This window comes from Protobothrops mucrosquamatus, unplaced genomic scaffold (assembly GCF_001527695.2).
Source record: "Protobothrops mucrosquamatus isolate PMUCROS unplaced genomic scaffold, P.Mucros_1.0 scaffold1852, whole genome shotgun sequence".
NCBI lineage: Eukaryota > Metazoa > Chordata > Lepidosauria > Squamata > Viperidae > Protobothrops > Protobothrops mucrosquamatus.
Genome location: NW_015387982.1, coordinates 76,081 through 102,888, shown reverse-complemented (window position 1 = coordinate 102,888; position 26,808 = coordinate 76,081). Strand labels below are relative to the sequence as shown.

General features: G+C 47.9%; 1 protein-coding gene across 1 annotated transcript; it reads right to left on the bottom strand.

Moving 5' to 3' along the window:
• Positions 1 to 351: 351 nt before the first annotated feature.
• Positions 352 to 23,369, bottom strand: CLCN6 (chloride voltage-gated channel 6). The gene is made up of 23 exons (XM_029285554.1): positions 23,286 to 23,369; positions 22,682 to 22,741; positions 22,065 to 22,130; positions 19,708 to 19,773; positions 19,116 to 19,182; positions 18,805 to 18,911; positions 17,734 to 17,860; positions 17,544 to 17,611; positions 16,339 to 16,397; positions 14,521 to 14,653; positions 13,811 to 13,924; positions 12,961 to 13,127; positions 11,725 to 11,854; positions 9,234 to 9,363; positions 7,495 to 7,648; positions 7,230 to 7,389; positions 5,370 to 5,476; positions 5,073 to 5,259; positions 3,868 to 4,025; positions 2,576 to 2,732; positions 2,286 to 2,393; positions 1,364 to 1,489; positions 352 to 432 (listed from the first exon to the last, which is right to left on the bottom strand). Exons 1-23 carry the CDS (start codon positions 23,367 to 23,369, stop codon positions 352 to 354), a joined length of 2,616 nt encoding a protein of 871 aa, XP_029141387.1.
• Between the last annotated feature and the right edge of the window lie 3,439 nt (positions 23,370 to 26,808).

Here is a 26,808-nt window from a genome sequence, read left to right as displayed (position 1 = left end):
AAAGTCAGCAAGAGGAAAGATGAGTCTCTTTCTCTCTCTCTCTGGAATAAGGTAGAGATGTAATCCTTTCGGATGCCCGCAGGGTTGGGCAATGAAGCACTGAGATGGTTCGGTCCCAATCCACTGAGAAGGGCACGGCTGCCAGGACAGGACAGCCAGCGTTCAAGATTTTCCACATATTATGCTTCCTCCCCCCCTTAGCTTGAAGGATGTACAGTTTACGGCTCCAAAAAGAGGGCAACAACAGGCCTATTTTGTTGGCTAAAGTGCACACGATGGGCCCAGGAATCCCCAGAAGGAGGAGGAGGAGGAGGGGGGGGCACTGGAGATGGAGGAGGCGAGAGACTGAGGTTAGGAGGTGTGGTAATGCTGGCGCAGCCTGGCCTGGAGGGACTCGTGGGTCAAGTTGTGTCGAGTAATAATGCCCACAATCTGGAAGAACAGGAAGGGGGGGGGGGAGAGAGAAAAAGGCAAGTGAGTTTGTCAAGCGTGAAAGCAAAAAAACAAAACACAAAAAAACGCCAGAGGCTTCGGCTTTTTTGAATCAGGCGGGGGGACATTTTTCCAGCAGGCAGGAACCCTGACTCAATTGCCTTCTGGTTTCGCCCTGCCCCGCCCTCTGCAGTGTTGCAGAATATTCCTTCCCCCCCCAGCAACTTTTTCTAAACTAGCTGGCAAGAAAACAGGGACAGTAATTTGTCAAAATTTGGCTCAGAGGGGATGGCAGTCCTGTTCCGTTGAGGTCTACTCCCAGGAATGGGACAAGGGAAGCCGAACCCATCAAACCGGGGCAAAAAACCCACAGGAAAAGGGCACCCAAATACTCTTCCCTAACCCCCCACCCCCCAAAAAAAGTTATTTTGAAATTTCAAAGCATGCTCTTCTCTCAATCTGAAGCAGGGCTGGAAGGGAAGAAGCAAAGTGGATTCTGCTATCCAGCAACATTCCTCCTGTTTTAGAATGAACCTAAGGTGAAGTAAAGACTCCAAAGCAGCTGTGTTGAAGTCCTCAAATCTTAAAAGTTGCCGAGGTTGGACACCCCTGCAGTCTAAAGTGGCCTTTGCAGCAAGTTCAACAAGCGGTTTCAGGAAGAGTTACAAGCCAGTGACTTTTCTTCCTAGGCCACCTGAGAGCTCCAGCGCCATTTGTGGGCCTGCAGCGCCATCTGGTGGGGAAACCTCAACCTTTTTCACACACACACACACACACACACACACACACACACACACACACACACACACACACACACACACACACACACACACACACACACACACACACACACGGTTCAACTTTAAGCAAGCGCAAAGTACCAATCGGATCAGAAAAGAGGCAAGTTTTGTCCAAACAAGACAAGACTCACCTCCCCGACGGCGTTCACCACCGGCAAGTGCCTCAGCCCCATCGTCCGGAAGAGGTTGAAGACTTGGGAGATGTGAGCATTGGGGGAGATGGTGAAGGGAGAAGGGTTCATGTAAGGCGTGACGTCCTGTTGGGGAGAAAAACGCTTGTGACCCTCGGGTTCAAATTTTGATCAGTTTATCCAAATGTAAAATACAAAAAGAAATGAAAATGCTTTTTTCTTTTCTTCTTTATACCCTCTACCAGTGATGGCGAACCTTTTAGAGACCGAGTGCCGAAAAACCGCCCCGCCCCTTGCCCACAGGGCCACCCGCCACCTCCACCCAGAAGGCCCAGATGGCCCAGGCGGCCCTGCAGCACCATGGCAGCCATGCCCTCCACCTGCACCCCACAGCATCATCGCGAGACAGGGCGCGAGGGCGGAGTCTTGTCCCTACTGCCTGGCTGCCATGTCCTTGGCTGCGCTGCTCCACGTGGGCTGCACCTGGGGCGATTCTCCTCCGGGGGGGCCTGCTGGTGAGGGGGGGGACACAGGGGGAGGTGAGGCTGGGGCAATGGTGCGTGTGCCCACAGAGAGGGCTCTGAGTGCCGCCTCTGACACGCATGCCATAGGTTCACCACCACTGCCTTATACTTTTTCCTCTTCCCCTTTTCCTCCCGTTTTCCCCCTTTGTTTTCAAAAGCTTGCGACTTTCACAGAGGAATTTATTTAGGCGAACGAAGCCTCTCCAAAATCGGCATTCCAAGTCTCTCAGCATTTGTCCTCTGTAGCCTGTTCTGGACAGGCAACCTCCAAAAACAAAACAAAACAAAACAAAACACAGAGGTATGGAAAATAGTCTGGAAAAAATCCAAGATGTGCAGAAGTGTCTTTTCTAGGAAACAAGGTAGAAACTGCAGCAACTGCGAGGAGGAGGCCTTACCACAATCATGCGTGGATTCAGGAGCGTAAGATCCAGGTCATGGATGTCCGGATAGCGTGGGTAATCTTCTGACATATCTGCATACGAGAGACGAGGCTGGTTGGCGCTCTGAGACGGGGTGAAACAAGAAGAAATAAAGACAGCGCTTCTCTTAACGTGCTAAAAGGAAAATCCTAACAGGGCTTCTGGTTGAAAAAATAATAATAATGCAAGGATCTCTCCTGTCCCAGAAAAATCTGCTGGATTATCATTTATTCAGACAGCCCAGCCACTTCTTAGTCAGAACTCACCGACTGACTCTCTGCATAGCAGATTCCTCGGACAAGTAAAGTGACCAGCTGTGAGCGCAAGATCAAGCCGTGGAACGTCAAAGGCCGGAAGCGTTCTTCCATCGTCCACTCCTCGCTGGGGGACTGGTCTGGATACAGATTGGGATAGGGAGTGTATCTGGAAGGAACCACACAGCTTCATTATGGATGGCTGGAGGGAGGGAGAGAGGGAGGGAGGGAGGGAGGAAGGAGAGAGGTGATGGAAGGGGAGGTAAGATGGATGGATGGATGTGATGGAAGGATGGATGGATGAAGAAAGGGGAGATTGGATGGATGGATGGAAGAAGGAAGGAAGGAAGGATGTAAGAAAAGAGAGATGTGATGGAAGAGGAGGTGAGATGGATAGATGTGATGGAAGGATGGAAGAAAGGGGAAATGGGATGGAAGGAAGGAAGGAGTGATGGAAGAGGAGGTGGGATGGATGGATGTGATGGAAGGATGGGGAGATGGGATGAATGGATGGATGGATAGGAGGGAGGGAGGAAAGAGAGATGTGATGGAAGGGGAGGTGGGATGGATGGATGGAAGGAAGGAAGGAAGGAAGGAAGGAAAGAAGGAAGGAAGGAGAGAGGTGATGGAAGGCGAGATGGAATGGATGGATCGTTTGCATTTATCAGCTTCTAAGAATGTCCACATTTGTTCCTTGCGCAGTCAAGCAAGAGCCTGAAGGAAACTTGAGCAAATTAGAATCCATGAAAGATCTATCAAAAATTAGCTGGTTTTTAACTGCCAAACTCTTTGATATATAAGAAGGAATCTACTAATCCTGCTGGCTGGATGTGGTGGCCCAGTGGTGGCAAACCTATGGCACGGGTGCCAGAGGTGGCACTGAGCCCTCTCTGTGGGCACATGCACCATCGCACCAGCCCTGCCTCCCCCCATGGCCCCCTCCTCACCAGCAGCCCCCCCTGGAGGAGAGTCACCCTCGAGCATGGCCCACCCGGACCAGTGCAGCCAAGGACATGGCAGCTGGGCAGCAGGGACATGGCACCGCCCTTGCTCTCTGTTGCGCACAGTTGATGCTGCTGGGCGCAGATGGAAGGCCGCCTGCGGGTGGGGGCGGAGCTGGGGCAGAACGGGCAGGGGCGGAGTAGGGCGGGCGGGGATGGCCGGCTTTTGGGCGCTCGGTCTCTAAAAGGTTCGCCATCACTGCGGTGGCCTCTCCACACAGGCAGCCAAGGGTCCGCACACCTCCGCTTTTCCAGGGCTTTAGTACTTTCAAAGAGGGACCGCGCCGCCTTCCCCATGCTCACTTCCGCTCCAACATCTGCTGCAGCATGTCCTCCGTCTCGGGGGGCTCCTCGGCCGCACTGTGCTCATCGCACACATTCCTCAGCTCGCTGGAGGGATAGGACTTCATGGACTGGCTACGTTTACGCTGCTCGGCCGCCCGGGTGAGGATGCTGGATTTCTGGAACAGGGAAAGCGGGACTCCGTTTACCCAAGGGTCATTTCAGGGGAACATCCAGGATTGTTTCACTCAAGTCAGCCCCCAGAATCAAAGACAAGATCGGCCCATCTAAACACACTGCGGCCATTTTAATTACGCCTAAAAAGATAAAAACGACCCCATTTTGACTGGGCTTGACTGGCACGACAAATGTCCTTTCTCTGCAACACAACAGAGGGGTTTTACTGTTAGATTTTTCTTGAGAATCTTTTCAGTTGAGCCTGGAGATCTGAAATTCTCTCAGAACGGAGCTTGGAATCTCAATTTAAACGAGCTGAAACCCTGTTTGGCTTTCATTTTGCTGATGTCAAACAGGCAACATTCATGCACAACTAACTGACCGAGTTCTTCAGAACTGGGACATCCCTGTGAATGCTGGTTAAGCCCCCCCTGGTTAGTCTCACGGTTTTCCCAGTTGCAATGTATGGCTGTGAAAGTTGGACCATAAGAAAGGCTGAGCACCCAAGAATGGAGGCCTTTAAACTCTGGTGCTGGAGAAGACTCCTGCGAGTCCCCTGGACTGCAAGGCGATCAAACCGGTCAGTCTTAGAGGAGATCAACCCCGACTGCTCTTTAGAAGGCCAGATCCTGAAGCTGAAACTCAAGGACTTTGGCCACCTAAGGAGAAGGAAGGACTCCCTGGAGAAGAGCCTAATGCTGGGAAAGATGGAGGGCAAGAGGAGAAGGGGATGACAGAGAAGGAGGGGGCTGGATGGAGTCCCTGAAGCAGTAGGCGTGAGCTTCAATGGACTCCAGAAGATGGTAGAGGACGGGAAGGCCTGGAGGAACGTTGTCCATGGGGTCACGATGGGTCGGACACAACTTCGCAACTAACAACAACAGTTAGTCTCACAAGCTCACAAACTGAACGCATACTAACACATGATGCAAAATGTGTAAAACTAAAAAAAAATCTGTTTTATCGAAAGCTGAGCAACGGACTCATTAATCGACATTTGCCGCGGTTTCTGCTCCAGAGGAACGAGGACACCATCGATCGAAGCTCACCTTGAACTTAACATTGTTGCTGATCAGCTGGTCCCACTTCATAAACTCTTTCTCGTAGGCCCGGTTCTCGGTCACCACTGGGAAGGCGTGATGGACCGTGGTCCGGAGAATGCTGACCAGGGACTGGATCCGGGTGTGCGGGTAGACGTACATCAGGTTGGGCTCCATGATGTCGCTCGCCCTGAGCCTTGGGTGACAGAAAGGTTGGGATTAAATCAAAAGCAGGCTTCCGAAGTAGCCAGACAACTTGAGTCCGACCTGGCAGAGGTTCCCAGCCTTAAGATCCGCCGACATTACTTGTCCATCTCTGTTCTGACTTCCCACTCCAGCAGGGGGACCCCACGCAAGGCCACGTAGATGTCGTAAATCCCTTGGTTGAAGAGGTCCCCGGTCCACTTGGCCACCTGCAAACAGAAGGGGGGACAGGCTAGAGTTGCTTCCTTCCAATGACTCTCTGCCAGCTCCAATTCTCATTTTGATCGAAGGAGTTACTTGGATGAGTAACAAAATGCCTCAGTTTGAATAAACTTGGGTCCAGTTGCCCTGATTTAATCTGCGCTGTGCTGGCACCATGGTTTAAAGTGCAGATGGTTATGGTTCCGGCTAATGAAACACTTCAAAGAACTTCCAGGCATTAACCCCAAAAATACCAGACAGTTCTGCATATTGTCAAAGCAAGAATATACAGTTATTTGCAGCATTGACAGCGGTATTGCAGGCTGATTCTGCTGACTGCCAGCTGCCAGCAGTTCAGGTCTCACCGGCTCAGGGTTGGCTCGGCCTTCCGTGGTCGGTAAAATGAGGACCCAGATTGTTGGGGGGCAACAGGCTGATTCTGTAAACCGCTCAGAGAGGGCTGTAAAGCCCTGTGAAGCGGTATAAAAGTCTGAGTGCAATTGCTATTCAGATATTTTTGGCCTGGCTGATTGAATCCTTACTTTGATTTTCATTTTGGGGACAACCCCCCCCCCCAGTCTGTATGGCTAGAATTGGCTCATTCCAACAACCCTCTGACTCTCTGCCTACCCAATCTGGATGAAGAAGTTACTTGGATAGATAACGAAACGTCTCAGTTTGAATAAACTGGGGTCCAGTTGCCCTGATTTAAGCCTTTTCAGGTAAGGGAGACAGGTGTCCCAACACGGCTTCCGTGACATAATATAGTTTGATGATGCTGGCCCGTCATTGTTCCCATCTGGGAGGACTTTATAATAATAATAATAATAATAATAATAATAATAATAATAATAATAATAATAATAATAATAATAATAATAAAGTTGGAAGGGACCTTGGAGGTCTTCTAGTCCAACCCCCTGCTCAGGCAGGAAACCCTATACCATTTCAGACAGATGGCTGTCCAGTCACTTCTTAAAAACCTCCAGTGTTGGAGTATTCACCACTTCTGGAGGCAGGTTGTTCCACTGGTTAATTGTTAATTTCTCCTTAGTTCTAGGTTGCTTCTCTCCTTGGTTAGTTTCCCTCCGTTGCTTCTCGTCCTGCCTTCGGGCGCTTTGGAGAATAGCTTGACTCCCTCTTCTTTGGGGCAGCCCCTGAGATACTGGAACACTGCTATCCTGTCCCCCCTCGTCCTTCTCTTCATTAAACTAGACATACCCAATTCCAGCAGCCTTTCCTTGTATGTTTTAGCCTCCAGTCCCCTAATCATCTTTGTTGCTCTTCTCTGCACTCTTTCTAGAGTACTCGTGTTTCCCAAAAAATAAGATCGGGTCTTAGATTAATTTTTGCTCCAATAGACACATTAGGGCTTATTTTCTGGTTAGGGCTTATATTTGGGGAAATACGGTACTAAATGCGTCAGGCTGGTTGATGATTTTAACTGGGGCTTATTTTGAGGGTGGGGCTTCTATTAGGAGCAACCTGAAAAACCATGCTAGGGCTCATCTTCCGGTTGGGTCTTATTTTCGGGGTACATTAAGTGGCTCATAGAACATACAATAACAAGGTTAAGGGGGGACCCTGGAGGTCTTCTAGTCCAACCCCTTGCTCAAGCAGCAGACCTTATACCATTCTGGGCAAATGGTTGGCCAACCAACGAATCCAAAAAGGCCCAGGGGCAAGTCCTAGCAATCCCCAGGTGGTTAAAGCTACCCAGACATTCACGGCTTCAAGGCCCCGAAGGCTGCAGGGACTCACCATCAGGGTGATCATGATGGGCAACCCATAGGTGATCTCGTTGGTAGACTCGATCAGGATCACGGTGAGGCTGATGGACATGCGGACCACCCCGCCCAGGAAGGCGGCTGCTCCAATCAGAGCAAAGGTGCCGGAGTAGACGTGATCCAGGCCGATGTAGCTGGGAGGGAGGGAGGAAGCAGAGCAGAGCGGTTACCAGGGAGGCCCCCGGAGCCGAGGGGGAGCGCGGCGGGGAAACGCAACCCACGAAAGCCGGAGAGGGCACCTTTCCAGGAGGTTGGCCACTAGGCGTCCGTAAGAGGCCCCGCAGAGCAGCGACGGGACAAAAAGACCGCTCGGCACAGAAATCCCGTAAGTCCAGCAGGAGAGCAGGAAGTAGAGGAAGAAAAAGAGGGAGAGGGTGACAGGGCTGAAAGTACCTGGAAAACAGGGGAAAGAAACAGGAGGGGGGTTGAGCAGCAGCCGAAGACAAAAAGCCAAGCCAAGCCAGCCCCTCCCTCCCCCCTCTTTTAAATGTGGAAAGGGTCTGCGTGGCAGGGGTCCAGGTTACTGGCATTGGCCCGTGCCATTCATGCCAGGAAGACCCTCCCCAGGGGTCTTCGGTTCTAAGGTCTGGTTTTAACTCTTTATGTTTTAGATTTGATGTAACTGTAAGCCGCCCAGAGTTACCCTGTGCTAAAATGGGTGGCCAATAAATTTTATGGATGGATGGATACAGATAGGTGACAGAGAGAGAGAATTAGATCTGTGTGAGACCAACAGATGGACGGACGGGTAAATTTGAGAGATGATAGATGATGGATACAGATACATGACAGATAGAGATAATTAGATGTGTGTGATAGATAGATAGATGACAGATTTGAGAGATGATAGATGATGGATACAGATACATAAATAATTAGATGTGTGTGTGATTAGATGGATGGATAGATAGATGGATAGATGGATAGATGGATAGATAGATAGATAGATAGATAGATTTGAGAGATGATAGATACAGATACATCACAGATAGAGATAATCAGATGTGTGTGAGATTAGATGGATAGATAGATACATAGATGACAGATTTGAGAGATGATAGACACAGATACATGACATAAATAATTAGATGTGTGTGAGATTAGATGGATGGATAGATAGATAGATGATAGATTTGAGAGATGATAGATGATGGATACAGATACATGACAGAGATAATTAGATGTGTGAGAGATTAGATAGATAGATAGATAGATAGATAGATAGATAGATAGATAGATAGATAGATAGATAGATAGATAGATAGATAGACAGATTTGAGAGATGATAGATGGATGGATAGATGACAGAGAGGTAATTAGATGTGCGTCAGCCAGCCAGCCAGCCAGCCAGCCAGCCAGACTGATTGATGAATTGATCAGTTTGCAGGCGGCTGAGGCCAGCAAAATTAGACTTAAAGTGGCACTGGTTCAAACTCAGTACGCACATAGGTATGGGTGGAAGCTTATTAAATCTAGGATAAATTCAATCAACAGTTTCTCTTTCCACCATCATCTCCCAGCCAAGAGGGCGATCTGAATGGATCTCCATGAGAAGGCGGACAACGTGGCCATCTCTACAGAAAAGGTCCGTTCTCGTGCAAGAGAAACCAAGACAGGGTAAAATTTAATTGCTAGCCAAGTCCCACAGAGGCAGGAGAGGACGACTTAACCACCTCATTAATTCCGTTTTCACACTCCGTCCAAACGTGAGAATTTGAGATGCCCTCAGCGCGTGTGAACTGCCTGGAAGCTGCTGGCCACCTTGGAGAAATTTATTTGCTCCCGAAGTTTGTTAAAAATGCACATCCCTCAAGCACAGATTCCAAGGCCGCGAAAACCCCAGCTCCCTGAATTTCACCTCAGATTAGACGTCTCCCGATTTCTGACCCAGACCTCGGGAGCCCCTGCCCAGTCCAGCAAGGATAAAAGCGGGGAAATGAGACCCTTCTCTGCCTCGCGGCTCCGGTCGGACACTCACCCTCCTGGTGGAACAGCTGCAAGATGGCGGACTCTTGTGGGTTGAAGAACAAGGTGGCCATGTCATTGTAAGTGTTATTGTGACAGAAGAAGGTCTTGATGCTTGAATTAACCTCCTCCGAGGAAGAATCCTTGACAAAAAGACAAGTGCCCCTTTTGACTCCGGTTCCAAAATCATGTCAAGCATCCCCCAAATTTACTTCCCTAAATCCCAGGCTGTTGACTCTTCAAGATGGCGCCTTCCCTCGTGGTCGTTCTGAGGTTTCCACCTCTTGGTCTTAGTTTCAGTATTTCCCCACTAAGTGGAAGCCCAGATAGTCCTTGACTTACAACAGTTCATCTAGGGCACGGATCAGCAACCCGCGGCTCCAGAGCGCATGTGGCTCTTTGAGCCTTCTCCTGCAGCTCCCAGTCCTCCTCCGCCATTTGCAGAGAGAGAGAGACAGAGACAGGCACTTGCGCTTCCTCTCTCTCTCTCTCTCTGTGTGTGTAAAAGAGAGTGACCTCACACTATTCTCCGAGAAGCTGACAAGCTTATTGGGTGGGGCTCCTACCTTTGCTGCGTCTCCGCAGGAAGCAGCAGAAAGCAGCAGCTCTCTCTCTCTCTCTCTCTCTCTCTCTCTCTCTCTCTCTCTCTCTCTCACACACACACACACACACACACACTCACACTCACTCACTCACTCACTCACACTAAGTGGGGGAAGAGGACTGGCAGACCAAGGGCAGGAGAGAGCCAGCCCAATAAGAATGTGTGTCAGCTTGTCGGAGAACAGCGTCAGGCCAGCTGGGCAGGTAAGCAGATCGGAGAGAGGGGGAGAGAGAGGGGGGGAGGAAGAGAGAGAGAGAGAGAGAGAGAGAGAGAGAGAGAGAGAGAGAGAGAGAGAGAGAGAGAGAGAGAGAGAGAGAGAGAGAGTGGGAGAGGGAGGGAGGGAGGGAGGGAGGGGGAGAACTCATGCACAGCAGCCTCTGTTTCTTTTTAATTAAACCCTTTGATCAAGTGCTTCCTCTCAGGTGCACAAGTTTTGCGGCTCCCAGTGTTTTCTTTTCTGTGGGAAATGGGTCCAAGTGGCTCTTTGAGTGTTTAAGATTGCCAACCCCTGGACTAGAGACTGTTCAAAATTACAACGGCACTTGAAAAAAGCGATTTGTGACCGTTTTTCACACCGTTAGAGCATCCCCATGCTCAGGTGATCAAAATTCAGATGCTTGGCTGCTGGCTCACATTTATGAAGGTCGCGGTGTCCTGGGGTCATGGGATTGCCTTGGAGTGACCCTCTGACCAGCCAAGTCAATGGGGGAGCCAGGTTCACTTAATAACCGTTTCGCTAACTTAACCACCGCAGGGAATCACTTAACAGCGGAAGCAAGGAAGTTTGCGGAAGGGGGCAAAACTCATTTAACAATTGTCTCACTTAGCAAAAGAAATCTGGGGGTCCTCTGTGGTCGTTAAGTCAAGGACTACCTGTATCTATCCTCTAAAATGGAGTCCCCCCCAGTCTCTGAGGGAGACTGTGGGGTTGTGATGGGGCTCTACAAACACTTCTCTGGTGACCTTCAAAAACGGAAGGAAGGGTTTCAAAAGGACTTGGCAGGTCTCGGGAAGAGAAGGACCAGGGGAGACATGACAGCAGCCTTCCAATATTTGAGGGGGGGTCTCACAGAGAGGAGGGGGTCAGCCTATTTTCCAAAGCACCCGAAGGCCAGACAAGGAACAACAGATGGAAACGGATCAAGGAGATAAGGAGAAATTTCCTGACAGTGAGAACAATCAACAGTTTGCTTTTAGATGTTGTGGGAGCTTCATCACTGGAAGCTTTCAAAAAGAGACTGGACTGCCCTCTATCAGAAACGGTGTCGGGTCTCCTGCTTGGGCGGAGGGTTGGACTAGATGACCTACAAGGTCCCTTCCAGCTCCATTCTATTCTACTGCAACCAGTTTTGGTCACCACATTGTAAAAAAGATGTTGAGACTCTAGAAAAATGGAAAGAGAAGAGCAACCAAGAGGATCAGGGGACTGGAGGCTAAAACATAGGAAGAACGGCTGCAGGAACTGGGCATGGCTGATCTAGTGAAGAGAAGGACCAGGGCAGACAGGACAGCAGCCTTCCAATATTTGAGGGGCTGCCACAGAGAGGAGGGGGTCAACCTATTTTCCAAAGCCAGACAAGGAATAACGGATGGAAACTGATCAAGGAGAGATTCAGCCTAGAAATAAGGAGGAATTTCCTGACAGCGGGAACAATCAACAGTTTGCCTCCAGATGTTGTGGGAGCTTCATCACTGGAAGCTTGCAAGAAGAGACTGGACTGCCCTCTGTCAGAAACGGTGTCGGGTCTCCTGCTTGGGTGGAGGGTTAGACTAGATGACCTCCAAGGTCCATTCCAACTGTTAGTCTGTTACTTCAAAAAAACCAGAGGTGACAGGGCGACGCGCGTCCTTCTTTCGAGGGTTCTCCTCTCTGCATCGACATGAAACGTTCTCCGCTCACCTGCGGGCTGAAGGAGGAGCTGTTGTCTCCATGGTCCGCAGAAGAGAGCGGCCGGCATTCCCCAAGAAGCATCGAAGCGACAAATATCACAAGGGTGGTTGTCAGGCACACCAAAAGGCTCTCCAGGACTCTGCAAGCAACACAAAGCACACGAGAACCGTTCATGGTCAGGAACCCCACACGGACGTCCTCAAAGCCACGGAGGCTGAGACACCCGCCGTCCCCTCTGCCGCTGAGCCAGGGGACCCCAAAAAACCTTGATTTGAGGCACAGGCAGCCCTCGACGTACGAACACAACTGAGCCCTGAATTTCCATTGTTAAGTGAGACGCTTGTTAAGTGAGTTTGGCCCTGTTTTACGACCTTGCTTGCCACGGTCGTTAAACGAATCACTGCAGTTGGTAAGTTAGTGACAGGCTGTGAAGTGAATCTGGCTTCTCCCATTGACTTTGCTTGTCAGAAGGTCGCAAAAGACGCCACAACGGTCGTAAGTGTGAGTCAGTTGCCAAGCATCTGAATTTGGATCATGTGACTGGGGATGCTACAAAGATCGTTAGGTGTGAAAAATGATCGTAAATTGCTTTTTTCAATGCCGTTGTAACTTCGAATGGTCACTAAATGAACTGTTGTCAAGTCGAGGATTCGCCGTCCTGAACTTGAAGATGCACGGATGATTTTTCTCCTTGTGGCGCCCGAAGCAATCTGAGAATGGTGTCCCTCACGCTGACCCACAGGCCCCCCCTTTGCACAGAAAACAAAGTACAAGGCAGTCCTCGACTTACAGCCATTTGTTTAGTGGCCATTCAAAGTCACAATGACTTACGACCATTTTTCACACTTACAACCCATGGTCACCTGATTCCGAATGCTCGGCAACTGATTCACATTTACGGCGGTCGCAGTGTCCCGGGGGGGGGTTTCCTGCGATCCGGGTTCACTTTAGAACGGCGTTACTCACTTAACAACTGTGATAATTCACTTAACAAGCATGGCGAGGAAGGTCACAAAATGGGGCCAAACTCACTTAACGTCCTGCTTAGTGACAAGAGATTTGGGGCTCAATTGTGGTTGTAAGCCGCAGACTAGCTGCGTGGCCCTTTCCCCTTCATCCACAGCCAGTGTCACCCCCACACACCCTGGCACCCCAACACCAGCTATTGTCACAAACGGGTGTCCCATCTTCTGGTTTACACGGAGTGAAGCCGATGCCCATCATGCACAGCAAAGGCCCCGGTACCTGACCAGCTTGGGCTTGGGGTGGACGTTCCTCATGCGGTATTTGGCCAGCCTCTTGTTGATGCAGTTGAAGGTGGCCCCTAAGAGGCCCCCACCGACCCCCATCAGGATGAAGAAACCCAGGTCCACGACGGTCCACAGGTGGCATTTTTTGTTAGACTCTGGACACTGGAGACGGGGTGGGGGGAGGGGGGGACACAGGGAAGACAAAGGAGGGCGGTGCAAATTCCTTGCATGTTTTAGGGTCACAATCCAGCTTTGTCTAACCTGGCCCTGGAGACCTGCATGGAGGCTCTGAGGAGCCACTGTTGCTTGTCTGGAAGGCCCTGTCATGGTTACGACTGACGAACGCAACCAAGCAAACATTCTGATCTCTTATCGTAAAACTTTATTGAGTACATCAATTCGGCAGGCATGAAAGCGAAACCAGCTCTGGCAAACCCCAAGCCAAAACCCTAGAGTAAAAGTATAGAATTCCCCCCTCCCATCGCTGCACAGGTCACATTGCCCCAGTTAGGAGCTATTATACTGTTATGAGAAACTGTCTCTAAGTCGAGTCAGACATCTGGTGAATCGTCCTTGATTCTCATGGTCTGCCTTCTTTATCTTTGTAGCCTGCATTATATTTCCCCATCTCCCCCTCCCCCAAGTTTGTTGGCAAGCTAAGAAGCAATAAATGTTGCACCAGCAAAGTGAGCTTCAAGCTTGACAGGCCCCCGATCTGGAAACCCCAGCGGAAGGAAAGAAGGCTAAATGACTCTTAGCTGAGAACATTTTTCTAAATTTGTTTTAGGAAAAAACGAATGGTTTTCTAATCAAGGGAAAGAGACTCAAAGTCAAGTAAGGCCTACCTTGAACTCTCCAAAATTCAGCAAGCCCGGCAACTGGAAAGACCCCCAGCTTCCAAACTGAATGCCGGAACGGAAAAAGTTGAGGGTGAAGGTGGCGGACATGGAGCAGAAGAGCTGGAAGGAAAAGACACACACACACACAACCCAGGTCATTCCCAGGTTTGAGGTCCAAAGCTTGCCTACAGATCCTCCTTGACTTACAACAGTTTGTTTAGTGACTGTCTGAAGTTACCACCGCACTGAAAAAAGTGACTTATGAGCATTTTTCACACTTAATTCATCGTTGCAGCATCCATTCGTGGTCACATGACCAAAATCCAGACACTTGGCAACTGGCTCATATTCATGAGCCGGGGGGGGGGGGGGTTGTGTGCGTGTGTGTGTGTGTGTGCCACGTGTTCCCCTTTTGCAACCTTCTGACAAGCAAACTCAATGGGGAAGCCAGATTTCGCTTAACCATCGTGTTAATAATTTAACGACTTTAAGAAACGTCGTAAAAGGGGGGCAAAATTCACTTAACGAATGTCTCGCTTAGCAACAAAAACCTGGGGCTTAATTGTGGACGCAGGCCAATGTTCAGAGTGAAAAGGCTTGCTCAGAGCCCACCAGGAAGCTGTGAAAACGGGAGGGCAGGGTCTCCCATCGCAGCCCCAGCAAGACACCCCCCCCACACACACACATCCCAGGCGGAGCTGAGAATTTGGCCTCACCACTTTCCACGTGAGGCCCTGATTCCAAAAGGACGACCCCTCTTCCAGGCTGAACAGCATCCCTCCAATGGGGGCCCCGAAGGCTGCAGCCACCCCAGCGGCTGCACCAGCAGAAACGAAATCTCTTTTGTCCCTAGGAGGGGGAAAAAAAACCACAGGCAGCGTCTCAGGCAGAAAGAATGGACACGGGAGCAGCATCGTATTTTCCATTTGGAAAGGCAACAGGCATGTTTTAAGAAGATAATAATAATAATAGTAGTAGTAATAGTAGTAGTAGTAGTAATAATAATAATACACGCCTTGGGTGCAATCCCAAAACAACTGGAGCACCACTTGAACACCATTGGCATTGACAAATTCACCATTAGTCAATTGCAAAAGGCGGCCTTACTAGGAACTGCTTTCATCCTGCGACGAGATCTGTAATACCATCAAACATCCACATCTGCCTATCCCAGGTCCTTGGGAAGGACTCGATAGATAGACAAAAATGCCAAATCCAGTCTGAACATCTGGCTGACTGTGCGATGATCAATAATAATAATAATAATAATAATAATAATAATAATAATAATAATAATAATAATAATAATAATAATAGTAATAATAAAGTTGGAAGGGACCTTGGAGGTCATGTAGTCCAACCCCCTGCTCAGGCAGGAAACCCTACACCATTTCGGACAAATGGCTGTCCAGTCTGTTCTTAAAAATTTCCAGTGTTGGAGCATTCACCACTTCTGGAGGCAGGTTGTTCCACTGGTTAATTGTTCTCACTGTCAGGAAGTTTCTCCTTAATTCTAGGTTGCTTCTCTCTTTGGTTAGTTTCCACCCGTTGCTTCTCGTCCTGCCTTCAGGTGCTTTGGAGAATAGCTTGACTCCCTCTTCTTTGGGGCAGCCCCTGAGATATTGGAAGGCTGCTATCATGTCCCCCCTCGTCCTTCTCTTCCTTAAACTAGACATACCCAATTCCAGTAACCGTTCCTTATGTGCTTTAGCCTCCAGTCCTCTGATCATCTTTGTTGCTCTTCTCTGCACTCTTTCTAGAGTACTCGTGTTTCCCGAAAAATAAGATCGTGTCTTAGATTAATTTTTGCTCCAAGGGACACATTAGGGCTTATTTTTCCAGTTAGGGCTGTCAGGCTGGTTGATGATTTTAACTGGGGCTTATTTTGAGGGTGGGGCTTCTATTAGGAGCAACCTGAAAAACCATGCTAGGGCTTATCTTCCGGTTGGGTCTTATTTTCATGGAAACACGGTACATTAAGTGGCTCATAGAAAATACAATAACAAGGTTAAGGAGGGACCCTGGAGGTCTTCTAGTCCAACCCCTTACTCAAGCAAGAGACTTTATACCATTCTGGGCAAATGCCTCCATCTGGCTTATTAACTGGGGCTTATTTTGGGGGTAGGGGCTTATATTACGAGCGCTAGGGTTTATTTTCCAGTTGGGTCTCATTTTCGGGGAAATATGGTAGTAGGGCCCTGAAAAACCAAGGGGAAAAAAATCCAGGTGGTTTTATTCACCTGTGGACTAGCTGGAGACTTTTTAAGAGGCAAGCAGATTGCCCAATTAGACATTTCAAAAAGAAGAGGAAGATAAAGAACTCCTCCATCCATCAGTGTCAGTCGTGGCCCGCTGGCTGATTGGCAGCCAATAACGAAGGCACCCATTGATCTCAACCGCTTCTCTAAGAGACCCAGCATTACAACCTTATCCCACAGCAAAAAAACAGCTACATTTTCACCACTGGGCAAACAGCAAATTCATCCTTCTCCTACAGAGATCTGTTGTCTTCTCCACTCAAGGAGCCAGCATACCTGTCACTTCGGAAATAGGGGAAGTTAAACTGGATCTTCCTTAAAGAGATACTCTGGAACTGCAGAACAAGAGAGAGAGAGAGAGAAGGAAAATGTGAATAATTCCTGTTTTGCCAAGTATTCTGCATTTATTTATTTATTTATTTTTGTCATATTTATGTAGTGTATATCGGAGGTGGTGACCCTTTGAGAGCTGTATGCAACGAAATTTCATTTTAGTGTATGCCGATTAGTGTCCGTTCAAAGTGACAATAAAGTTATTATTCTATTCTATTCTTCATTCCTATTATTCTATTGTATTCTATTCTACTCTATTTTTCATTCCTATTATTGTACTGTACTGTACTCTGTTCTACGTCCTATTCTATTATTCATTCCTATTATTCTATTGTATTCTATTGTTCTTCATCATTCCTATTATTCTATTCTATTGTATTCTACTCTATTCTAGTCTTCATTCCTATTATTGTATTGTAATGTATTCTATTCCTTATTCCTATTATTGTATTGTATTGTATTGTATTGTATTGTATTGTATTGTATTGTATTCTATTAAAAAAAGCAGACAAAATTCACAGGGAGTCATAGTATTCACGTAGTCCTCGACTTACAACAGCTCACTTAGTGATCGTTCAAAGTTACAACGGCAGTGAAAAAAGGCACTTAGGACCGTTTTTCACACTTGCGACCATTGGTCGCATGATCAAAATTCAGATGCTTGCCATCTGACTCATATTTACGACGGTTGCAGTGTCCCACGTGATCCGCTTCTGCGACCTCCTGACCAGCCAAGACAATGGGGAAGCCATATTCGCTTAACAACTCCTTGTTAATAACTTAACAACGGCAGGGATTCGCTTAACAATGGTGGCAAGGAGAGTCGTAAGTCGAGGACTTCCTGTAATTCTATCTAAAGCGTCCATTGTTGGGGGGGGGGAGAAAAACGAAAAGGTGTTTTTCACTCTTCTTAATCTCACAGCTGTTAAGAGCAGATGCAAAGATCGGAGCGCACACCTGGGACCCAGGTATCGGTGGCCGTTCTAGGTTGGCCAAATTCTGAAATACGCAGGTGACAGAACTGGGATTTTCCTGTCAGAAATGTTTGCCCCACATGAAACCGCCGAAAAGCGTAAACTGGGTTGGAACACACCAAGGACAGATGTGGAGAAGCTTTTCCGAAAAAGCGTTCTTGCGCTTGCACTCACCTGAGGTAGGCCAGCCCCCACGACAGCCCCGCTGTGGATCATGGGGCCTTCCTTCCCAACAAAAAGACCTGGGGAGGAAAGATAGAGCCGGTTAAGGGGATGGGGATGGGGGGAACCAGCTACCTTCCAACGCCAGGAGGAGGGCCGGAAAGACCGAAGCTTGAGAATGAAGGAGGGTGTTGGCAGTTACCTCCAGCCACGCTGCAAAGGACCCCCAAGGCTTTGCAGATCAGAGTCCGAAGGCGCACGATCCCAGGGACCTTGACTCCGTTCAAGTAACACTTGATCTCCGGAATCCCAGAACCGGCAGCGACTGGCTAGAAAGGAAAGCACAACAGGAGGCTGTGATGGGCCAGAGAGGAGAAAACTAGACCCAGCTCAGAGGCCACAGCGCTGATTAGGCCTGCTTGAACAGGGGGTGAGGGGGGGGATGGACTAGAACAGAGGTCCCCAACCTTTTGGGCACCAGGGACCGGTTCCACGGAGAGAGGTTCTTCCGTGGACCGGAGGGTGAATGATTTTCTGTGCTGTGTGCATCCCGCAGATGGGGCTGTGTTTGTGCAGACCGGTTGCTGGCATGCCGAGGCCTGGCACTGGTCCCCAGACTGGGGGTTGGGGACCCCTGGACTAGAAGACCTCCAAGGTCCCTTTGGAGGTTGTTGACCTGCACCTCTAGTTGAGAGCAAACTAGGAAACAATGGCAGTAGGAAACAACAGCTCCCATTTATCTGCCTAGTTCAGGGGTAGGCAACCTTGGCTCTTTTATGACTCGTGGACTTCAACTCCCAGAATTCCTGAGCCAGCAGGACTCAGCTTGGAAACCTCTCCGTTTCCCCTCAGCGTGGCTGGCTCAGGAATTCTGGGAGTTGAAGTCCACGAGTCATAAAAGAGCCAAGGTTGCCCACCCCCCTGGCTCTTTTATAACTCGTGGACTTCAACTCCCAGAATTCCTGAGCCAGCATGGGGGAACTATGGCCCCCTTCATGACTCGTGGACTTCAATTCCCAGAATTCCTCAGCCAGCATGGGGGAACTATGGCCCCCTTCATGACTCGTGGACTTCAATTCCCAGAATTCCTGAGCCAGCCACCCTGAGGGGAAAGGGAGAGGTTTCCAAGCTGAGCCAGTCAGAGCTGAAAAAGCTTCTTGGCTGAGAAGCGAAACGTCTTCAAAGAAAGAACAGGAAAGTCCAGTTGCCTCTTGGAAAAAGCCCCTTTGGGACAATCCTCACCTGGAGGACGGAGCATCTCCACAGACCTTACCTGGATTAAGACACAGAGGCTGGCCAGGAAGATGAAGGTGAGGTTGAAGCCCAGAAGCTCAAGCAAGGAAATGGCCAGACAACCTTTCTCGCTGCAGTCCTCCACAGCTTCAGAGACGGAGTCAAGGAAAGGAAGGAGAGGCACCGAGCGAAGGGCATGAAAAAGCACCTGGCCCAAGGGGAAGGTCATTGCTTCGCCCCCACAAACTGGGCCCTCCCAAGGCCAGCAGGACTCCCCCAAGAGAGTGACCGGCACTCTCTCCCCTGTCCATTTTCAGCTTCCAAGACCAGCATCCGAACTACAAAAGATACAGTTCTGGACCACGTGGAATTTGAATCGGGTGAAGAGGCGGACAAAGAAGTCAACGAAAAGACCTACCTGCAGAGGGAAGAGGGAACAAAGTGGGCTTTAAACAAACAAACAAACATAACCCCCCCACACCAGTATAGGTGATCGATTTACAATAGTTCACTTAGTGACAGTTCGAAGTCACAACGGCACATGATTTACATCCGGACGCTTGACAACTGACTCACATTTACGCCGGCTGCAGTGTCCCGGAGTCACGCGATCCCCCTTTCGCGACCTTCCCACAAGCAAAGTCAATGGGACAGCCGGCTTCACTTAACAACCGGGTTACTCGCTTAAGAACTGTAGTGATTCGCTTAACAAACGTGGCCAGGAGAGTCGTAAAATGGAGCAAAACCCGCTTTAACAAATGTCTCACTTGGGAACATAATTTCTAGGCTCAGCTGTGGTCGTAACGTCGAGGACTGCCTGTATCTTGCTTACTGACTTTGTGGTTTACTTGTTAGCAAAGTGCAGACTGTATCCTGCATGCTAAGGCAAAGGTAATTTGGGCAGGCCTTTCTCGACTACCGGAGCAGGCCGCCAGCAACTCACCATCCCCGTGCAAACTCCGATGGCAAACACCATCATCCACTTCACCGCTTCGTAGCGATGGCCTCTCTGAAAGGGAGAAAGACAATCCTGAGGCAGGAGGAGAGACGGGTAAAACCAGATTCTCAGGCAGAGACACACAGATATCAAATACAGAGCAAGACCCAAATGCCTCATCTTCTCACTTCTAACCTGCACCCGACGTTTATTTATTTAGCGTACGGCCTATCACACATGGACTTGCAATCTGTATTAATGTTTTGCCTAGATCGGGGATGCCCAACCGGGGGTGGCTCACACCCCCCTGGAAGTCCGAGACAATATTCCAGGGGATGCAAAAACTTGGGTTTAGAAGTTTCAAAATTATAGTGTATAGGCATCATTCGTTGCTGTTATTTCGAACTTTTGCGAGGGGTGTGAGAATATATCAGAAGCGTTCTAAGGGTGCCGGGTGTAGGAAAGGCTGGAAGCTGCTGGCCTAGATTTAAAAAAAAAAAAAACATAATAAAAAGATCCTAAAGGTACTTTTTCACAAGGCAACTGGACTTTTCACAAAAGCCCGGTTGCCTCGTGAAAAAGCACCTTTGGGATAACTGTGACCTGGATGACTGAAAATCTGCACAGACATAATAAAAAGATCTATATTCAGATATGAAGGTCTCTAGGCCATCTAACCATTCAACTGCAGCAGATACTGGACTGGTATAGAGCTTCAGCTTAAAGCTGCTCATGGTGTGATCTACAGTTTGACGTGGGACCCCCACAGTCACGCCGAGGGGAGGATTCTAGGCCCCATTTATACAGTGAGTCCCGGCAGACGCTGTCTGAGGTGCAACTCCTTTTCAGGGTGGTGTCCATTGATGGCGTGGTAGTTCAAAGCCAAGCACCTTTTGCACGGGGTCATTTATAGGTCTTCCTATGTCTGCACACCTTACAAAAATCAGGTTTCTAGACCTCATGGCTGCTTTGGGAAGATGTGGTAGCTTACATAACTTGCTTAAACAAATGGTCTAATGCTTCATTTAAAAAATAATAAAACCAGAATTGTGTTTCACTTTCAGCACCAAATCATGCTCAGAGCACTGTGATAATAACCACATTGTGCCAAATGATGATCTGAGTGTTTTTCCTTCATCAACTTTTCCTGGGCAAAGGTCTGATGGGGCACCTGGGGCACGGAGGATAAAGCTACACGTCGGTCAAATCCACGCCACAACACACAGTTCAACTTTGGAAGTGCTTGCAATCAGACTTTGCCTCAGCTGCAAAGATTAGATTAGTTTACAAAGGGAAAAACTATCAATAGCAACCCATGTTAAAGGTTTTATACTTCCAGATCTGTAAACATTAGCTATTTACTAAAAGAATAAGTGGACCTTGATTTAACAACAGTTCATTTAGCGGCCAAAGTTACAAAAGCGCTAAAAAAAGCAACTTACAATCGTTTTTTCACACTTACGACCATTGCAACATTGGCAACAGACTCATATTTATGACGGTCACAGTGTCCCGCGATCATGTGATGCCCTTTTGCAACTTTCAGACAAGCAAATTCAATGGAGAAATCAGATTCACTTAATAACTGCGTTACTAACTTAACTGCAGTGATTCACTTAACAACTGTGGTGAGAAATGTCGTAAAACGAGGCAAAATTAACTTTACAAATATCCCACTTAGCAACAGTGGGCTTAATTGTGGCCATAATTCTAGGACTACCTGTTTCACTGTTGCTCTTTACCTGGATTGAGAATATGGAAGGAAGTATGTATTTGAAATGTACTGTATCTCTCACGTATGGCTGTAAAAGTTGGACCCTAAGAAAGGCTGAGCGCCAAAGAATGGAGGCCTTTGAACTCTGGTGCTGGAGAAGACTCCTGCGAGTCCCCTGGGCTGCAAGGCGATCCAACCGGTCAGTCCTAGAGGAGATCAACCCCGACTGCTCTTGAGAAGGCCAGATCCTGAAGTTGAAACTCAAGTACTTTGGCCACCTAATGAGAAGGAAGGACTCACTGGAGAAGGGCCTGATGCTGGGAAAGATGGAGGGCAAGAGAAGAAGGGGACGACAGAGAATGAGGTGGCTGGATGGAGTCACTGAAGCAGCAGGCGTGAGCTTAAATGGACTCCAGAAGATGGTGGAGGACAGGAAGGCCTGAAGGAACGGTGTCCATGGGGTCGCGATGAGTCGGACACGATGAGTCGGACACGCAACTAACAACAACAACAACATATCTCTCACAGACCCAACACGCTTTGAAGAAAATTCAAATATTCCTGCGTTCCCCGGAATGCAAGTGGCCTTTCACCATTTGATTTATTAAACCTATAACCCACTGCAGTCAAGACTCTCGTTAGGTCTTACCTTGTTGTCGAAACTTTCTAGGACTTCCAAGTACGGTTCATTGAGGCAACGATCATAATCCAAACTCTGGAGAGGAAAAACAAAAAGCAAATATTTTCAGAAAGGCTTCCCAGCCTGAAGAGACAAGCAGGCTATAGCCAACTTTAAGCAAAAGCCACTTAATGTGATAAAGTAAATAAAGCCACCCTCTCTGGAGTAACTGAAAATGCCACCTTAAAAATCACTTCATGGCGATTAAACCTACTTGTTCAAGCCATTTTCTTTCCAACAGCATAAAAGAAATTTGCCACTGTTTCAGGCTGTTGGTTTCAGGCTGTTGTTTTGACCCTCCTGTCCTGCCTACAATATTGAGATTTCTTTGTGGTCTCCATTCCAAGGATACTTCACTCTGGCCTTGCTTAGTTTCCCAACATCAATTAAAATCACAGAGTTTGGCAAAAATACTCATTTAAAAGACTTGAGGAGACATACTCGGGAATAATACAGCTTTGGGCAACTACTCTAACTTTATTTTTAGGCTTTTAGGGGCGAAGCAACAGTTCCCAGCAATCTCTCTCTCTCCTCTTTTCTGGAATGCTTCTTCCTAACAAATCAAGCTCATTTTTGAGGTATTTCACCTCATAGTCTTTACGTGGCAGAATTTCATCATCTTCTTCCTCGGTCTCTCCAAGGATGGTCTGCAAAATAAATAAATAAAAGATCAACAAGGTAAAGGCAAACCAGGTATATTCACAACGGACCAATATTCAGGGGGGGGGGGAACCCTAAAAAGCAAGATTTTGCATTAAAATGCATTTTGCATTTTGGAAATCCAGGCCACGCTGAAGTTGTTGCTTCGCAAATGCCACCGTCCAAGACTTCTCTTTTTATTTCAAGTTTTTTGTTTTTATTTCAAGCTTTTATTTCTGTCGTTCTCTTGTGCCATGCTCTTATTGCACGCTAATAATAATTTATTTCTTTCATTTAAAAAAAAAAAATTCTCCTCCCCTTCCAAAACCCTCAGAAAATCGGCAGCACCTTTTCAATTTTCACCTCTGGATTCAACAATGAACTCTGTACGTGCTCAGAGGCACCCTCTTCGCTTTGCCATTATAGAGTAAATAGCAAAAAAAATGTTAGCACACCCAGCCTAATTTGCATATGCAAATGTATGCGCCCCCCCGTCAATCTTCTGAAAGGGGGGGGTCCAACAAGGAAAGCCCCTCCCAGGCTACCCCTCACCAGCTCTTCCGGGGTGCGGCTCTCGCTTTCCCCACAGCAGCAGCAACAGCACCCGCAACAGCCCCCCCGGCACCCCGCCGCCATCGTCGCCCCTCGAGGAACCCGCTCCGGTGGCCCCCCAAAAAGCAGCCCGCCTTCGCGCATGCGCCGGCGCAGAAAAGCGGAAAAAGGGGGAGAGGTTCCTTAAGAAAGCTTTCCGCTCATTGGAAACGGCGGCTTCAGGGCGGAAGTTGTTCGTTCCGCCATCTTGAAAGTGGGCCGTGAAACAGGAAGCGGAGCTGTAGAGATAGGAAGGGAGAGGAAAAAAAGTGAAGAGATGCATACTTTTGTGTACAGGAGCCTTCCTCAAGATTCAAGAATGACCATAAAGATCTTTTTAAAATAAATAAATAAATAAATCTATTATTAGTAGTGGCATTTCTTATAGAGTCGGCAGCAGTCGGGAGACCAATACATTTAAATAAATAATACTAGTAACAGCAATATGTCCATATTTGCTTTTTTTTTTCTCGAAGAACTGAGCTTGGGTTTATATTATCCCAAAGCAATATTGCTTTTCCTGTGAGAAAATTCAGAGCGATTTACAAGATGCATGCAATGTTAAAAAAAAAACAAATTTTAAAGCAATGAACAAAAATCCAAAAATCCCCCCTAGCTGACAAATTGACAAATCAATTGCAACAATAGATTTTGTTTTTTGCCCTTTTTAATTCACGTTTGTTTTGTTCTTGTCTAGTTTTGTCGGTGTTGATTTTTTTTGTGTGTTTTGTATTTTAATCTTCTGAATAAAATAAAAAATGAAGTAAAAAAAAAACCCTAAGAAAATAAAAGCGATGCTCTGATGGGGGCCTTTGTGGCAAATTAAACCGTCATACTATCAGCACTAACGAAGGAGCGCGAAGGAGGAGTTTCAGCGATATATGTTTTCAGTAGAAACCACCTAAATCCTATGGTACAATGTCACAATAAATACAAATACAATAAAACAATAAAATTTTAATTCAACCTTGAAAAACATCCATTTGGCTGTTTTCAGTGCCTTCCCTTAATGCAGGGCAAGCTGTCTCTTCTGTGACTTTCCAAACGCCCCATTCAGACATATTCATTTCCACCAATTTGCATGTCTGGATTGCTATGGAAAATAGGCAAAAGGTTTTCAGACAGGCAGAGCCTGCCTACACTTCCAGCCAGACTCCAGATGTCGCAACCACTGAAGGCTTATGGCACATTAAAGAGCGATAAGCCTGTCTTATCTGGTTAATCAGTGACTAGAACGATTATTATTATTATGTTCTTGTGGGCTGAGGTTGCCCCAATCCTTTTATTTTTAGCTCTCTTGCAATCCTTTTATATGCGGGCTACGCATTAAAAACACTGGAGGTGGTTTGCAAAAGGAATTTGCTACCTGCTGCCCAGACACGTGGTGGCTGAAATGAACAAAGAATAATTCATGCTCCAAAATTAAGGCAGATTAAGGAAATAAAATTATTTGGATTAGATTCTTGGCTCCTTGCTTGTTAAGCTATGATGCAAAGGAGGGGGAAAAAAAAACAGACTTGTGGTTAATGAAGCAACCACGTGCCAACAATAATAACAACGAATGAAAGACGTCTGGGATTTAAAAGAAAGGATAAAATGACGCCAGCGCTGCCATCTTGGAAGCGGGCATCACGCCACTAATACAGAAGGGGCGCGGCTGTAGTCCCGAGGGGGCGTGGCTCTGCCATTGTATTTAGAAGCGGAGATTTAAAAGAGGGAATTGCTGAAAGGTGGCCGCGCATGCGCTCCGTCTCTCTCTCTCTCTTTTTTTTCCCCCCTCTCTGGTATCCACGCCGGCGCGAGAGCCCCGCAGGTGTGCGCGTGAGGGAGGGAGGGAGGGAGGGAGTCGCCGCGAGGAAGGTGAGTGGGGGCGCGCGCACGCGGAGCGTTCCATCTGTCCGGGCCGTGGGGGGGGGAGGCGAAGTGGAGCCCCTTTCTGTAGAGGCGACTGGCAAGGGAAGGGTGGAAGAAACCATTAAGAAATGGGAGGGGGGGGAAAGCACTACTTTCGGGTTTTTTGGATCTGGGTCTGGAGGGGGGGCGGGGCGAAGAGGGTCCTAAAAGTTTTTTTCCCAGCGGCCACAAAATAATGAATTTAAATAAATAAATAAATAAATAAAGCCGAATCTCCTTCCCTCGCTGCGCATCCCCCCCCTCCCGCCTCCTGGGGAATTTAATGCCTTTAAATTCAGTGAATGGCCCCGTTTTGCATGCGAATGAATCAAAAGGCTTGGGAGAAGCGTGCAATTTTTCCCTTGCAAAAGTTTTGCACCTCCCTCCAGCGCTGCCTTGGGGTGTTTTCTTTAACCAGCGTAAATGAAAATAAAATCCATTTTACCCTTTGCAGGAGCCAGTTGCAAACTAAAGGACCCTCGTGCAATTTAACGCCCCCCCCTTCCCTGCTCAATTTCCATAACTCAGCAAGGAAGTTAAAACCCTAATGGGGATTGCAAAGAATATTTATTTCCTTCTGCCCCACCCTAAAAGAAAATATTTCCTTACTATAAATCTCTCTCCCTCCCCCAGGTTTATAAATAGGCACCAGATTTTGCCCCCTTATATGGGTGGGCTGAGATAATGGAGGGCAGGGGCCAGATTTGGGGTTGACCTCCAACTTTCAGGACCTCCAACTTCCTTTCCTGCTGCGATACAAAATGCCACCCTCAGTGGGTGGACCGCAAGTCCCATCACCAGTAACTACAAGTCCCATCCTCGCCACCCACCTATCTTATGGGCCAGATGAATGGCAACTGCAGTCTTAACAGGGGAGAGCAGTGCGGTGTAATGATTAAAGGCATTGGACTAGTCTTCCCTTGTACAGGAAAAACAAAACCTGGGGGGGGGGGTTGGACCAAGCCCCCAAACCATTAGAATTAACAGTGACCCCAACTCACCATAACTAGTCTCTAAAAGGAGAGAAGATTCTGGATCAAATGTTTATTTTTTCCTGCAATTTTGCCATCGGCTAAAATAGGATTGAAAGACTTTAATGATGTTTTATTAATGAATAATAAGATTGTGATAATTTTTATCATTATTATTACTATTATTATTACTATTATTACTATTAGTACTATTCCTACATGAAAGATCGATCCCTTCCACCATGCCTGCTGCGGAAGAGGAATTTAAGGAGATCTGACACATGCACACACCCTCCAGCTTTTTTGCTGTTGTGATTTGCGGGAGCCAAAACTTTGGACTTGACCGATGGAGTTGGCCGAAAAAACGCCCATTGCAAGGTGAGTTAAAAAAAAAAAAACAAAGAAAAAAAACCCCCAGCTTTGGGATCCAGTTTCCTGTTGTTTCTTTGTCTGAGAAATAATCTCACCCTCAAGCCGCTTTGCTTTCTCTTGGAAACCCACCTCCCCATTGGTAGAGAAGCCCGGCGCTGATTGGCAGGGACATTTAGATAAGGGGCTGCCTGCACATTGTGTCCCTTGTAAGCGAGATTGTGACACCCACAAGGTGTGACTTCAGGCAT